Source organism: Mesoplodon bidens (assembly GCF_964165515.1).
Source record: "Mesoplodon bidens genome assembly, chromosome: 16".
NCBI lineage: Eukaryota > Metazoa > Chordata > Mammalia > Artiodactyla > Ziphiidae > Mesoplodon > Mesoplodon bidens.
In genome coordinates this window covers 70,183,863-70,199,915 of record NC_138173.1, presented here as the reverse complement: position 1 = coordinate 70,199,915, position 16,053 = coordinate 70,183,863, and the positions used below count along the sequence as shown (strand labels likewise).

The window sequence follows — 16,053 nt, the reverse complement described above, 5'->3', positions numbered from 1 at the left end:
GCCGTGGCCGCTGAGCCTGCGCGTCCGGAGCCTGTGCTCCGCAACGGGAGAGGCCACAACAGTGAGAGGCCCGCGTACCGCAAAATAAATAAATAAATAAATAAAGTTAAATAGAGATGCGGAGGCAGGTCTCAATATAATTTCAAGGTAGTGATGAGCATAATAGCAGTTCAAGAAAACTGCCACAACTGTGGTAAGAAAAATGCATGCGATTTCAACTGGTGATATCAGGGTTTGTGGCCCACAATGCCACATTGCAATTAGAGATTAGTAAAAACAAAGATTCATTTCCCCCCTATCCAGGCACACGACCCCTGAATTTAATCCATGGATCCCTGGTCCAAGGACCCGAGGTTAAGGAGCCCTGCTTTAGATGCAGGAGGAGAAGCATGTAGGCTCTACCTTATTCTACATTCACAATAAGGGCCTTTCCTGTGACGGACCCTGTGTGAGAGTCAGGAACAAAGGAAAGGCAGGCATAGGAGAGCCAGCAAGGAATCACCATGGCAGTGGGTGCATATGTGGCACAGAGGCCCCCTGGACCTGCCACGATCAGCTCCTTGGAGCTCAGGCTTCCATCGAGAGAAATGAACTGTGGCGGGTGTTTGCATGTATCAGATGCTATTTAGAGGTGGTTTGCCCAGAGGCTGTTTTGCCAGCTGGGGATCTATTTCTGTTTTCCTAGCTGCTTATTTTGGTTTCGATCCCCAGACCCTTGGGTGTCAGCAGCAGCTGGGAGACCAAGTGTGCACCAAGATCAAGCACGTGCAGGCTCTATAGGGGCAACAGAGGGCCACCTGCCACCTTCCTCATTCTGCTTCTCAGACACAGCCTCACTATTGGTCACTGGATGGGTCCCTAGATATAGCCTAAATCCATCGTGGGCTTCTCAGGCTGCATGGAAACACTTCAGCTGTGTTCCACATGGAATCCAAGGGCAGCGGGGAAGCTTGGCCTTGTGGGTTTGGAGATGGGATTAGGGAGGGGGCCTAGTGAGCAGATGAGCCTCCGTCTTTCTAAGAACAGATTTCCCTGCATCTCTAACGCATAAAACGATGGGATCCTTGACCTTCTGGTTCTTGGACCCGGAACCAAACGGGTCTTTGTGTCTTTCAAGGGTAAGAATTGAATGGGACCAGCTTGATTCAAGTGTCCACTCGCTGTCCAATCAACTATGAGCGTAAGAGCATCTCGAGATAACTGCCACCATTGTGATAAGAAAAATGTAAGTGATTTCAACGGGTGACGTTAGGGTTTGTGGCCCACCTTTAGGTCAGAGGAGACACTACATTGCGATCAGAGGTTAGTTCACACTACTCCCGTCCCCTCCCTCACGTACACACAGCAGGATTCCGAGTAATTGATGTAGCTGTAGCTGGTGAATTGCTATGTGCTTTGCCATTAAACCCTCGGACAGCCAAACTCACTGTTGCCGGAAAGGCCCTTCCTCATTCCTGCTCCGAGAAATTTCCTGAACACACCGCCCTCCCCAGGAAGCACTGACCATATGACCTCGTGACAAGGGCATCCTGCAGAGAATGCATCACTAATAATAGGAATATGTAGTGTTTATTATAGTTTCTTTTCCCTTTTTATCTTTATCTGTGAGGATGAGTTATCCTTGCTTCACAGATGGGAAAGCCCAGGCTCACAGAGATGAAGTGGCTTGTGCAACCATTTCTAAAATGGATTACGTCCCTCTTGTCTGGAAAACAGTTGGCTGAGAACATGACTAATGCAACCACCTGTTGACGTCTTGGGACTGTAGAACATTGGTTAGTTCCTGGGACTAATAAACTGGAGGACCTTGCGGCTTTTACTGCCCATGGGGACACGTGTCCCCCCATTAAGTGGTCCCGCCCAGGCGGTGACCAGCCTTTACCGTATCTTTCATCTGGTTCTTAATTCTTCTGTCTCCTCCTGGCAGGCTGACAATTTTCTCATTGCCCTCAGTAAGCCAGGCTTTAGCAGCTTCCTCTTCCTCTTTATGGGATGGACTAAGAAACCCACTTTTGCTAGTGGTGTGTGAAAAACAAGATTTAGCGTGGAGATCTGGAAACATTCTTTACAGCATATAATATACGAAACCATACGTGGATTTGGTGCCAGCTTTTTCATCTCCTTAGAAATCATTTTTGCTCAGTTCTACATTGGAAAGAACCCAGGTTCAGCTGGAACTGGGACCTCTGAATATATAGGATGCTTCTGCATTTTCATTTCATCGGTGGAGGGTGAGAGAGAACACTGACTTCTCTGCTATATGCTTTTTAACCTTCATAATAAAATGCTCTGGCCATTTTCCCTGAATCCCATTTTCCCAAAACTTCAACCACCTGATATCATCTGAAATCTCTCCCAGAGTTTACACGTTCATCTTAATTGGAGGCATCCATTGGACTCCACGATCTGAATTCCAATTTGAAAAAAGTATGTTTCAGGATAGAAGTGTACTTGGAAATGATTCATGGGGCAATTATTTTTGTACTGGAATGGATTCTCCCCTAGATTTTATTATGATAACATAATGTGTTTTGGGTTGATGAGGGGGATTTAGCTGGAAGGTGTCAAATGCATCATTCACTTCATTTACTCAGCCATCTGCACATCTGTTCAAAGAGCTGAGCATGTGCTATGCACTGCACTGGGTTTGGGCACCCTTCCTGCCTTCAAGAAGCTGGGAGCTTAATCAAATTACAGCATAAGATGAAAACATAAAAATAAAAAGTTAAGGGATCGAGAAGCATAGGATTGAAATATTAAAGCATTCAACTGAATATCAGTGACACTTTTTCTTTACCTTTGCGATAGGACTAAATAGGTAAAATATGCAGACACAAACACCGACTTCAATTCCTACCATCGCCTTGCGGGTTATTCCCAGTTCATAAGGAAACCAACTCAGCTAAATAATAGATGTGTTTGTTAAGTGCTTACCATGTGCCAAGCGCTATTCTAAAGCTTTTCATGCATTTTGCATTTTGGTTATCACATCATCACCCCCACAAGGAAGGTATTGTCATATTTTGCATTTCACAGCTGAGGAAGCTGAAGCACAGATTGGTTAAGTGAGGAATTCCAGTAAAGAATAAAAGATATAAAGATCCACCGGACTCCCAAAGTCAGAACTGGTCCCATCGCGTCATGCAACCTTCCTTATACTTCATTTCACTCCCCTTGGCTCCCAAGGCAGCCGGCAATAGATCTCTATCCACCCATCCCTCCATCCATCCAACCCCTGCTACCCAGTCCCTGACATGTACAAGGCTCAGAGGATGCAGTCATGGTCTCTGACCTCCAGGTACCCACAGGGCAGTTGGGGATATAAAAAGGCATTGAATAAATGAGTAAGTGAATGAATGAATGAATGAATGCCAAATGTTCATTTTATATTTACATGAGATGTCTTCCGGCCTGGACACATTTGTACCCCTGGTGTTTTCTACATGCCAGAATTCATATTTCTCAGTGCATTTCCAAACTTTTAGCTATTTTTATTGTCATGTATAAAATATCTGGGACCTAATTTCCACCATCTTCACATTTATTGAACGTGTTCAGTGTTCCATCATTGCCTCATAATAACTGAATATACAAGAAAATTCACCCAATCCAGTAAGTCACTTTGCTGATGATTTATTGCTTTAAGGCGAAAAGCTATAAACAGGGAATTTGAGCAGTGAAAACCCTTCACATTAAATAAGCACGTTCCATGCTACACAAATCATGAGAAAAATGAGGACTGTTGTAAAACATGACAGATTGCCCAAGTGCTATTTTTCCTCTATTGGGAAATTCCAAGATATTTCTTCATATGTATTTTTTAGTCACCAAAATGGCAGTAGGAATACTTAAATATTAAGTCATAGTCTGAAAACAGATACACACACATACACACACACACATATACACATACATACAACACATATGTATATGTGCAGAAATACACAGCTGGCCATTCTGACCATTCATGATTCCCAGCTGTGCAGGGGTATCATTGCAGTTACTTTGGATCAAGATAAGTCTTTAAAAATCAGTGACCTAATTCAGTATAATAGTCACAGGCTCTACATTACCTCCCCACAATCTCTAGGTATACACAGTACTTACAATGTCAATGAGAGTCTAGACAATCATATCACTTGAATCTACCTTCTTTGATCACTCTCTGAATCACTTTCAAAGTTAAAATTGCAGCTATTGTCAGTAAAGCACGTCTTGTGCCTTTTGATTCGGGCGTCAGACTAACCTTGGTTTGCAATCCTGGTCTGTAATTCATTAGCTGGTAAGACAAGGAGCAAATTAACTTAACCTTTAATAGCCTCAGCTATCTTATTTCTAAAATGGGTAAATGATAATAATGCCATATCTCATAGGTTTGCTCTGAGGATTAAATAAGCCACTGCAGTAAAGCACCCAGTATAAGGCCTGGTAAGTGCTCAACAGATGCTAATGGTAAGGTCTAGCAAGCATCAGTGGTTCAGTAAGTTCAGGTCTCCTCTTTCCCCCACACACCTACACACACAAAAGATGTTCACTCCAAGCATCTACATGAATTTCTTCACCCAAGGTTGACAAAACTTTTTTTTTTTTTTTTCGGTATGCGGGCCTCTCACGTTGCGGCCTCTCTCATTGCGGAGCACAGGCTCCGGACGTGCAGGCTCAGTGGCCATGGCTCACGGGCCCAGGCACTCCGTGGCATGTGGGATCCTCCCGGACCGGGGCACGAACCCGTGTCCCCTGCATCAGCAGGCGGACTCTCAACCACTGTGCCACCAGGGAAGCCCCAAAAGTTGACAAATCTTGAGCATACCTTTCCCTTCCCTCAGAACATGGGGTCACAAGGGACTAGAGTGGCAAGCTTCCTGCTCTATTTGAGCCCCCCGCCAACGTGACACTCCGATAGGGCTCATTCAGGCTCTCCCCGGAGGCCTCCCCAAGAGCAAGGCAGAGTGGAATAAGCTGGGATTTGGGTTGCTGCTTTGGGGGGCAGATTTCCCAGCCTCTTTGAGTCCCAGACTTTCCATTTATAAAACGGGCAAGAGATGCTTACTCCAAATCGCCGTGAATGATTAGTACTATAATTCAAAACTTAAAGAGTGCTTGGTACCAAGCAAGCACTCTAAATAAAGGGAAAGCTTTTTGTTATGATTATTATTCTTAACTTTTACTGACTCAGGGCACACCATGGCTGGGCCCATAGCTCCTTCCCCATGACTTCGAAACACGGGGCTGAGACGTTCCCTCTGGGGCCTGAATAGGACAGATCCATTTCTCAAACCAGAGCATTCCAGCCACGCCATCCCACCCATTCCCAGGATAAAACCCCCAATTCCACGAACCAGGCTTCCTATGATCTTGGAAGCCATGCTCACTTTCCCAAACTGGGAAGCAAATTCAGTAAGAACCTAGCTCTCGGGTGTCTGCTGAATTTCAAATGGGGTCAGCGTTCATCTAGTCCTTGTAGTTTGTAGGTGGCAGGTGATTTCACTCTACAAAAATCCAACATGTTCCATGTAGACTTAGAGAAGAGATTATTCATGGGGTAAATTCTCTTCACACAGGAATTCTTCTTTTGTTTTGTTTTTTTTTTCCCAATAAAAATGTACATTTCTTTCAATAGTAAATGTCTTTCTATGGCATTTAAGATTTGGCTGATAAAAATCAGATTGTCATGTACCTTTGGAAGAAAGAGATCTCCTGAATGCAAGCACGGACATGTACACAATTTCCTTTATTCATCAAATACACATTGAGCACCACTGTATGCCTTGCATCGGGCGTTCGGGAGGTCACCATAAGGAGGGCACATTCTCAACCCTTTTTCCCTGTCTAGGAATCCCTCTGCTCGCCACCCAGAATTCCCTCATGAATAACCGCACGATCACTCAGTCTGCAGCATTGGGTAACAAAATCATCTTCAAACACATATGAGAGCTGGTTCAGATTTGAAGGAGGGAACGATCTGTAGGGGATTCATGGATTTTGGTTTAGCCCAGATTTTGTTTGATTCTTAGGCACGTAAATAATCTGAAAGTCAGACACTCTCTTCTCTTGTGAAAAGAGCTAGAGAGACAACAATAAGAACCAAAAATGATGCAAGAATCGCCTGTCCTGACATGTTTTCCTGCTCTGACACATCTGGAAGCTCTAAAAGTAGAGGGAAAAGATGGGTTATAGAGTCAATTCAACTTGGATTTGCATTCCGACTCCTCCACTGACCAGCTGGGTGACTTCAGTCAAGCTCCCTTCCCTTTCTGAGCTTCTGTTTCACATTTGTAAGAACAGAAATAATAACAGGCACTTTTCAACATGACCTCGAAGTTTCCATGAGCTAGTGTTAACGGTTACGTAAAGCACTGAGAACGTCTGACACAAAAGAATTATAGCTGTAAATATTTATATTTTACTAATAAAATAAATAATAGCCTCATTTCCATTAAGAGCAACTTCCTCTTCCTTTTGTTGAATAGCTTCAAGCCCTTTCAGCTTTTCATCCCTGTTAAATATACTTCGGTTTTGAAACAACTGGTTAACCTCTGTCTTTGCACCAGAACTGGGTTTTATGGGTCAGTAGACCCACAGTCTGTGAAATGGGTCACTGAGGCAGAAAGAGACATGTCCTGGGCCCAGGGACCCTTGCCACCCTAGGCTGATGCAGACTGGACCCACTTCTTGGTTTCCGAAACCACTTCTTGGTTTGACCCACACTCAACCTGGACCCAAGGCTCCCTAAGAGAACAGGAATGTCACAGGGCACCATTCTCAGGGGTCAGAGACATCACCCCAGGGGACTCCACCAACCCCATGAGCCCCCGTGCAGGGAGAGGATCCAGAGGTGAGAAGCCTGGCTGATTGCCCAGCGCCCTGCCCTGTCCACGAGCAGCAGATTCAGTGCTGGGGTCAATCGCTCCTTCTGAAAACTGGCTGACCTTGCTCTGACCCTGGAGTATTGACTGGGGACTTCTCCCAGGAACAAGAAGGAAGTTTATCATCTTGCATTTCTGACTGGGATGAACCCAATGTACACCCTTCACAGTGCAGGGGTGAAGAGAAACCTAACCTCAACAATGCCCGGAATAATGGATACAATTGTTCATTAAAAAAACCAAACCCAAACAGCAATTCACCTCACTTGGCAAATGCTGGGTGACCTTGGGAGGCACGCATCTTTGGAATGAGAGATACTTTGGTGTGCAGTGGTCCAAACTGTTGATCAGAGTAGTTCTAAATCCCATCTATCCTTCTGAATGGACCCAGAGAGTCTTACGATTTGGTATTTAAAGAAGGAATTAATGACATTGAATGCCTAGCTGATTCTGTTCCTTGAGACTTGGGCAAGATCCAGCAAGACTTCCAGTGACTTGGACAGGCCAGATCAGGCTTGGGTATTGACCAGAACAGCTGGAGACAGGCACTTTCCTTGGAGTGTACGTGGAATTGTCAAGGAGAGGACCCATTGTCTGGGCTTGAGCGGCACCACGGTGGGTGCTTTGGGTGGTCGGAGACAGGAAAGGGGTCCACGGGTCTGGATCAGGGTAAGGTGGACAAAAGGAGGCTCAGTGCGGGCCTCAGAAGGCTGCCTGCTTTACAAGCATGGGGCCAGGCCTCGAGCTCGTGTTTTGCGCCTGCCTAATTGGCAATTTCTGAGAAGTCAGGGTAGGAATCCAAGTCGGCAAAAATATCGTTGGGATTCCGACAGCTCAGGTTGCAGAAGCAAGCATTAATCCACAGGGCCTGGCGGGAGAAGCCAGGCCCGTCGGGACACTGGAAGGAGATGTCGATGGTTTTGGACTTGTAAGGGATGCAGCACCTGTTGTCCGTGCAGACCCCACAGTACTTGGGCCGGTACGAACGTGTGCTGGTGCAGCCGGCCAGTGTAAAGTTCACGGGCGCTTCTGGCTGGTACACGGCCAGACACTTCTTCCCGTCCTGCAGGAAAGGAGGTTTCAGTTGAGATGCTCAGAGGATCAACAGCCACTCTCTTCCCTCCAAGCCCTCAGTTCTTCCCTTTTCCCTCTCCACGCGCTCCACTTCACTTTCAGATTTGCAGCATCTTCCAACTGGGAAGGACCACCCCAAATACAGCAAGACCCCGTCATATTACGCAGGAGGAAACAAGAGCACAGGAGGGGACTGCCTTGCGGTGGTGGTACCTCTCAACCTGCAGTTTCCTTTCTCTCCTGTGTGCCTTGCCAATGCCCAGTCCCCGGTCAGTTTCACTAACACGGGATGCCTTTGCGGCTGCTTTAGCCAATCAAGTACCCCTCGCTGGTTAGGGGCAGAACCATCATGGCCTCCCTGATTGGGGGATGCATTTTACCCTAAACTCCTCCTCCCCTGCCTCTGACAGACTCACGCACACACCCTTTCCATGCAATTTATTCATTCACGATCCCTGCAACGGGACTGGCATTATCTAAAGGGAGCTCTGTGTCTCCACAGGGCTGTGGGCCACTCGAGAGTGGGGCTCCTTCTGTGTCCCTGCCGTCTAATTCTGTGCCTGGTACATAGTAGGCACTTACTAAACTCACTGAATGAATGGTTGTCGGGGTCTACTAGGTACCGGCACCATGCCAGAAACGAGGGTAGAGCAGATCCAGGCGATGTGGGGTGGGTCTGAGGCTTGTAGGACTGATCTGAGAGCTCTCTTAGGCACATCATGATGGAAATGAACTTGGGTGGGAAGCATGAGCCAACAGCAGGGGACGTGACTTAGTTTGGTGGTAAACCCACCTCTACCTCGCATGCACCGCGCATGCACCCAGCTTAGGACTCTGATCCTCTTTGTCCTGCGGCTGGTACATTTCCCTTCCGTGCTTTCAGTTAAGAGATGTTTGCTGAGTACCAAGCACCAAGAATACAAAGGCTAGTAGGGCAGGGGAAATGAATCAGAGAGGGAAAAGAGACAAGGGGAGGAACTGTGGGAAGCTAGGCTGTCTTGTCTGCTGGACAACCCTCTCCTCAGCATCCTCAAGAAACCACCAGGGCTCCCCAAATGGAATCGGTGCTGAGTTTTTCTTTCTCTTTATTTTTCACGTGACACCAAGGCAGATGACCAGTCCTAAGGCGTTAGCAAGGAGGTCCTGGGTTAAGCAGACCAGATCCGTTTCTAACTCCAAGGACCGGGTCTTAGTCTACTGTGGCCACTACACCCTTGATCCTTTATTTTAATTTTCTTTGACTCTCAAAGCTGGAAGGGATGTCTGAGATCAATTCTGGTGTTTTATCAATGAGGGGACTGGGGCTCAGAGATGCAAGGAGATTGGCCATGGTCACACACAGTCAGCAGCAGATGGGCATTGGACTCCAGCAGTCCTGAGTCCCGTTGTCCCCTACCGCCCCGTGTGGCTGTCACGTGAGTGGGGGCTGGCCCAGGAGCAGTTGGTGAGGGGTCCTTGGAATCAACACAGGAGAGCACTTCTGAGGGACCCTGGGATCTCTCCAGAGCCACCTTGGTTGTAATGACACAGTCACCACTTCCACTGAGTGAAAGTCACAACCCACCAACCCAGTGACACATGTTATCCCAAGAAACTGCTACAACGTGGGCTTAATTATTATACAAATGGCCCCCCACAAGCAAGCTCAGGAGCCGGGCTCAAAGCCAGGCTTGTCTGTTACGCCCGAGACACCTGCCCCACCCTGGGAGGCGGACCCACCTTGACGTGTGGCCAGAGGTCCACGTCACACGGCCGCAGGTTGCAGAGGCGACTCTCTTGCTCAGGCCAGCACCGGGCATTGACGTTGGAGATGCGGGTGGAGACCCCCAGGCCGCAGCTGGCGGAGCAGGGGCTCCAGGGGCTGCTGTAGGCTATGCAGTTCCTGTGCCATGGCTCTATCTCATCCATGGCTGCTGCGGATGGGAACCAGATGCCCTGTGAGTTTCCACTCTCTGTCAGCCCCCGACTCCTGTCGCCACCGCCCTAAGGGCTGGGGTCCCTGAACCTCAGGCAGGACAGAGGTGGGCTGTCCCTCAGCACAAGAGGGCAAGTTGGCTTCTAACCAGCACAGTTTCCCAGGGAGAGGAGGGCTGTTCTGAGCTCCTTATACCTCTCTGGAGGGAGGACCATCTTTAGAGACAGGTGGACCTAAGTTCAATTCCTGCTTGACCACCTAGAGGCTGCGTGATTCTAGACAACTCACTCTGGGCCTCAGCCTCTTCACTACAACAATAACATCTGCCTTGCAGGGCTAGTATGGCCATAAAAGGGTCCAGATATTGACTGAGTACACATCAGGCATCTGCAAGGTGCTGGGAATAAAAGGTTAAAAGGCCCTGTTCCTGCCCCTGCAGAGATTATGTTATGTGGGGAAGGTCAAAGGGAAGTACCTGCACTGTAGTACTAGTATTTCATCCGGGTGATGCTGCGGGCATCGTGCTTAAGGGGACACACAGGTTTCAGAGGCAAATGGCCTGGGTTCAGCTCTGAGCACCACCACTTAGTAGCTGGATAGCTTCCAGTAAACTAGCTCCCACCTCCATGTCCCCACCTGTAAGAGGGGCTGACAGTTGCACCTCTCTCCCTCCTGTCCCAGGCTGGGGACAGAAAAGATGGGTTCAGACACGTGACAGTGCTCAAGCTGTCCCTGGCCCTTAGTAAGCCCTCAGTAAATGTGAACTGAACCCCAACTCTTGGCTGCTTCTATCAATGCGTGTATCCTGGCATCCAGAACATGGAAAATGGGGTGAGCTAGAGATGGAGGCAGGTAAAAAGCCAGTAAGATCAAGGAGAGATCTCACAGAAAGATGGAACAAGATACCCAAGAGAAAGACTGGAAGAGGAAGCCAGTCCAACCTGGCACACACACGCACGGCAACCAGAGACAGGAACGGGCAGAGACAGTACGTGTGCAGGGGAGACGGATGAATGAATGCAGGAATAAATGAGTAACAAGAGGACGGACAAGACAGAAGAAAGAAAAAAGGGGCCTCTGAGGACAGGAGAGAGGAGGGTCCGGGCTGGGATGAGCTGGGGCTGCGAGCAGGGATGGAGAGGGCCGTGGGGAGGGATTTGCTTAGAAGGATGAAAGGGCTTTGGTTTCTGGGTCAGCTACTCGGTGGGGGCTCTGCTTGTGCTCGGTCAGAACGGGGTCACTGGGCCACACACAGTGACATGATGGGCAGACAGCGCTGCCCTGCACCTCACCCCGTGACCCTCCTGTGCTCTGCCCTGGGAGGCTTGCTGGGGACAGAACTTCCCCGGCCACCTCCTCCGTGGGCAGGGGATTGCTGCTGCAGGGGGCTGCTCAGCCCCGGGAGGGTCACCCCAAGCCCCATCCAGAGAGGCTGTGCATCCCTGAACTGTAGGGGTGGCAGTACCACCCTCCTTCTTGGTCCAGTCAGACCCCTGGGGGCAGGCAGCCTGGGGACAGGTCTCGATTCTGGCCTTTACACTCCCCTCCCCTCCCCTCCCCTCTCCCCTCTCCTCCCCTCCCCTCCCTTCTCCTCTCCTCCCCTCCCCTCCCCTCCCCTCTCCTCCCCTCCCCTCCCTTCCCCTCTCCTCCCCTCCCCTCCCCTCCCCTCCCCTCCCCTCCCTTCTCCTCCCCTCCCCTCCCCTCCCTTCTCCTCCCCTCCCCTCCCCCCTTCCCTCCCCTCCCCTCCCCCTCCCTTCCCCTCCCCCCTCTCCTCCCCTCCCCTCCCCTCCCCTCCCCTCTCCTCCCCTCCCCTCCCCTCCCCTCTCCTCCCCTCCCCCTCCTCCACCTCTCCTCCCCTCCCCTCCCCCTCTCTTCCCCTCCCCTCCCCTCCCCTCCCCTCCCCTCCCCTCCCCTCCCCCTCTCTTCCCCTCCCCTCCCCCTCTCCTCCCCTCCCCTCCCCCCTCCCCTCCCCTCTCCTGTCCAGTTTGTTCTTCTCTGAAATCCTCCCTCACTTGGCTTCTGAAACCCTCTTTCTCCTGTATCCGTCCTGCCTCTTGGATTCGTCTTCCTCAGCTTCATTCTCTCTCGCACCTTACATGGTGGTGTTGCAGGGCCACATCAGTGGTCCTCCATCGAGGCAATTTTGCCCCCCAGGTCACAACTAGCAACGTCTGGAGGTATTTTTGGTTGTCACTACTTGGCTGGAAGGTGCTGCTGGCATCTAGTAGGTGGGGGCCAGGTGTAAACCTCCTCCTACAAAGCACAGGACTGACCCCTCTATAAAGAATGATCCTGGCCAAAATGCTGTCGGAACCGAGGTCGAGAAACCCTGCTCTACGCAATCTCTCTGAGCGGTCTCATGCACTTATAACTTTAAAAAAACAACCAGTACCCTCAGAACGCCCAAACTCCACTGCCATTTCTTCACTCCCTCATGTCCACTTGCCTGGTGACACTTTCCTTCTAGAAGTGTCCTCATCTGCTGTCTTCCATGTCATCAGACGCCCCTGGTTTTCCCATTACATGCTTGGCTCTCCTTCTCTGTCTCCCCCTCGGTCTCCTCTTCCGTCCTCTCTCAAACATCAGCCCCCCAGACCTCTGCCCCAGCCGCCCCCCAACACATTACCCCCAGGCCATCAGCAGCTCTAGGCCGGAGACTTCCAGAGCTCTCTCTCTGCCCCATCTCCCTCCTCCCACCCGCAGGATGCTCCTCTGGGTGATCTCATGGGCAGGGCACCCAGCCTTAGCCTCAACCTGTCTCCAGCAAGGGGGCTCTCCTCCCCGGAAGTACTCCCTGCATTCTGTCCTAAGTAATGACGGGCCCCGGGAGTCTCTGTTACCGCTCTCTCTCCTTCCCCCACCCGTTGTATGGACGCCGAGCCCTTCAGTCTTCCTTGTTCATTTCCTCGTGCATCTATCCGTTCCTTGATACCTCTGCTCCCACTGCCCCAATTCAGGTCTCCTCAGCCCACATATCCCTCCATCCATCCCTCCATCCATTCATCCATCCATATGATGAACATTGATTTGGTACCAGCTAAGTGTCTGGCATTGGCCAGGCTCATAGAAGCTGTGGGTGAAACAAACAGGTGTGTCCCTGTCCTCTGTTTCCGGAGCTTCCTCTGGCCTGGCTTACGTGGCTGAAGTCTCACCTGTCCACCCATCCCCCAGAGTGAGCAGGAAGCCATCCACTCGCTCTCTGCCCTTCCACCTGCTGCTCAAGCCTCTCCTCCTGGGTGCCCACACACCGGTCCTTCCTCCGCCTCCATCCCTCTCCTCCTAAACTCCTTAGTAGGAGAATAAGGAACCGCACGCCTCTGCTTCCTTCTTTACAAAGCACTTCCTCCTTTTACGCATGGAGGATCCCATAAGACAGGTGGACAGGTGGTCGTATTTCCATTTTACCAGTGGAGAAATAGGGTCCCGGAGGAGATGTGACTTTCCCAAGGTCACACCGCTCCTGAGTGGTGGACTGGGGACTGGGGGCCGGGGGCTCCTGTCAATCACAGGCGGGTGGTCAGAGCTCCGGGAGGGTCTGCCCCCGCCCCGGACCCCAGGGCTTGCCCTCCCCCCCGTGCCCTGCGCCCCGCGCCCCGCGCGCAGCACCCACCGAAGGCGCCCGTGTGGCGCGGCGCGGTCTTGCGTGGCCTCCTGGCGTCGTCGTCGCACACCCACTGCTCGCAGCAGCGCCCGGGCACGCTCACCCGCCGGGGGTGGCGGCACCAGACGCGCGGGGGGCGCGCGCGGAGGCAGAGCGGGGTGCAGCCCACCACGCCGCCCACGCACGTGCAGTTGTACTTGCAGTTGGGCTGGAAGGACTGGCCGTTGTTGTAGCGCACGCCGTCCAGCACGCAGCCCACGCCGACCACCTCTGCGGACACAGGCGCCGAGGGTCAGGCAGGTGGGCTCCGGCGGCCCCGCAGGGCAGCCCCGCCCCCGCTGGACCACGCCCCCCCACGTTCCCGTCGTAGGGGCGGGGCGAAGGCAGAGCAGTGGAAGCCACTGGGCCCAGCCGGAGTCGGGGAAGTTTGGTGTCACCTGAGCAGAGGCAGTGCCAGTTCATTTAACCCGCGGAGAAATACGCAGTGCCAGCCTGGAGCCGGGTGCGAGGCCGGGACGGGGAGCCGGGTGGCTAGCCCCTGGTCCTGTCCCATCAAGTGGCACAAAACCTGGTCCTGACAATTTTCTGCCTCCAGGGTCACGGTTCTGAGCCCAGCAGACGAGATGTAAAGCCAATTCGAACACTTTGAAACAAAGACTCAGTTCATTCAATGCAAATTTACAGAGTAGTCTAGGTGCTGGGGATTTAGTAGTGAAGCAAGGAGACAAAACACCACGCCCTCGAAGAGATTACATTGTAGTGGGGGACAGAGGAAAGACAGTGGACCATCTAGAATGTTGATGGGGCCAGTAAAGCAGTTGATGGGAGTGGGGGGGGGGATGGTTTGTAGATTTAAACAAGGTGGGCCAGCAAAGCCTCACGGAGGTGAGGATGCTTCAGCAAAGATGGGAAGGAGGTGAGCTGCCCAGGTCTTGGGGGAGGAGCCTTCCGGGCAGGGAGGGGCTGTAGGCGGGGAGGCCCGAGGTGGGAGCAGCCTGGGATGTGGGAAAGGGCAGGGAAGGGTGAGAGAAAGTCAGGAGGCAGGAGAGGAGGTGAGAGGGGGCTTCCCTGGAGGCTCAACGGAAAATACAAAGCTCTTAGAGCTTAGAACTGAGGCTGGCACACAGTAGGTGCTCAATGAGTAACTGTTGAATCAATGATATGAATTAGGTTTTACAAAAACACTGACGGTGCTGAGTTGAGAACAGACTGAGGGGTATGGGTGGTGTCAGGAGGCCACACTAGGAATCCAGGTAAGTGGTGGTGGTGATTGGACCAGTGAGGGACAGCCAGGAGGAGAAGGGCTCAGCTTCTGGGTATATTTGGAAGGACTTGCTGACAGAGAGGATGCGAGGATGAGAGGAGAAGCATCAAGAAGGACTCCTAGTTCGATGTCCTGAGCCCTGGGAGGAGAGGGATGCTCTGTCCTCAGAGGAGCAAGGTTGGGATGGGTGGACTTAAGTTCCTTACTAGACACGAGATGCCTGGTTGACATCAGAGTGGCCGTGTGGAGCTTGTTCTGCAAGCCTGGAGTTCCAGGAGAGATCTGGGGCTGCTGGGCCACAACCAGCATTCCCACCCTTGATGTCGGGTCCCACCCTGAGGACAGTGTCTGGAAGTGCAAGCAGAGAGCCCAGGGCGGCAAGGGCATTCACCCGAGGAGGAGGGCTAGTCTGCCAAGAGTTCCAGCTTATCTCCTGGATTCACCTGAAGGTGAATCATCATCATCATCATCATCATCATCATCATCATCATCATCATCGCTGTATCTAACAGTAGTGAGAGTTCTTGGTTGCCTGACCTGCTTTGTGTTAGGCTTCCTTGCATTGCTGATTTCATCCCATAAGGAAATGATACCACATCATCACCTGCATTTTCACCTACAGCAGACCTGAGTCTCAGCGATGTTGAATCACGCACCTAAGGTCACAGAGCTCGGCTCAGCGGAGCAGTGAGGGCAGCCTGTGGGAATATTGGGGTGACTGCTGGTTTCCTTGGGATGTGACTGTGCCGGAGAAGGTAGAGAAAGGAAAGGCACTAACACTTACTGCCCCTCTGATCTGGAGCCAGGCACCATCAGGTATTTCATGCAGTCCTCGCAGTGACTGCCCTAGGAGAGCTTTGTTTTCTTCCTTTGGCAGAGACGGGAACTGGGGGTGTGGGGTTAGTGCTCGAGGTCACCCAACAGGTGACTGATGGAGCTGCTCCCAAAGCCTGGGGGCTCTGACTCCACCATCCATTTCCTTCCACCAGACACCAGTAAAGGAGGGGAAATAGGAAAACAAAACAAAGCAGAGGAAGCACTGGGTGAATCACTCATCTTTGCGTCTGAGTCACCCCTGGCGGCGCACTTTTGCTCCAGGAAGCCTGTACGTGTGCATGTGTGTATTGGTGGAGGGGGAGAAAGGAGTGCTGAAGCCCGTCTCTGCCCCTGTGTGTGGGAACTTTTGGTAGAGAGGGCAGCGCTGGGTGCTGGGAGCCCTTAGCGCAGTGGTTCTCAACACCAGCTGCACGATGGCACCACCGGGGGAGCTCTTTAAAATTTTGATGCCCACACCATGCTCCAGTATATGAGGGTGGACCTGGGTTTCAGTATT

The 16,053-nt window shown here is 51.4% G+C and overlaps 1 protein-coding gene across 2 annotated transcripts in view; it reads right to left on the bottom strand.

Annotated features, from left to right (window-relative positions):
• Positions 1 to 5,712: 5,712 nt before the first annotated feature.
• CCN4 (cellular communication network factor 4) overlaps positions 5,713 to 16,053 on the bottom strand; it is a 43,595-nt gene continuing 33,254 nt past the window's right edge. Inside the window, exons 3-5 of one of the 2 annotated variants that reach the window (XM_081259042.1) lie at positions 13,466 to 13,726; positions 9,660 to 9,853; positions 5,713 to 7,929 (exon numbers count right to left, since the gene is read on the bottom strand). In XM_081259042.1, the coding sequence (XP_081115168.1) occupies positions 7,630 to 7,929; positions 9,660 to 9,853; positions 13,466 to 13,726 (755 nt within the window). In that variant the 3' untranslated portion in view covers positions 5,713 to 7,629. The remainder of the gene's footprint in view (positions 7,930 to 9,659; positions 9,854 to 13,465; positions 13,727 to 16,053) is intronic. The other variant, XM_081259044.1, reaches the window with a different exon arrangement.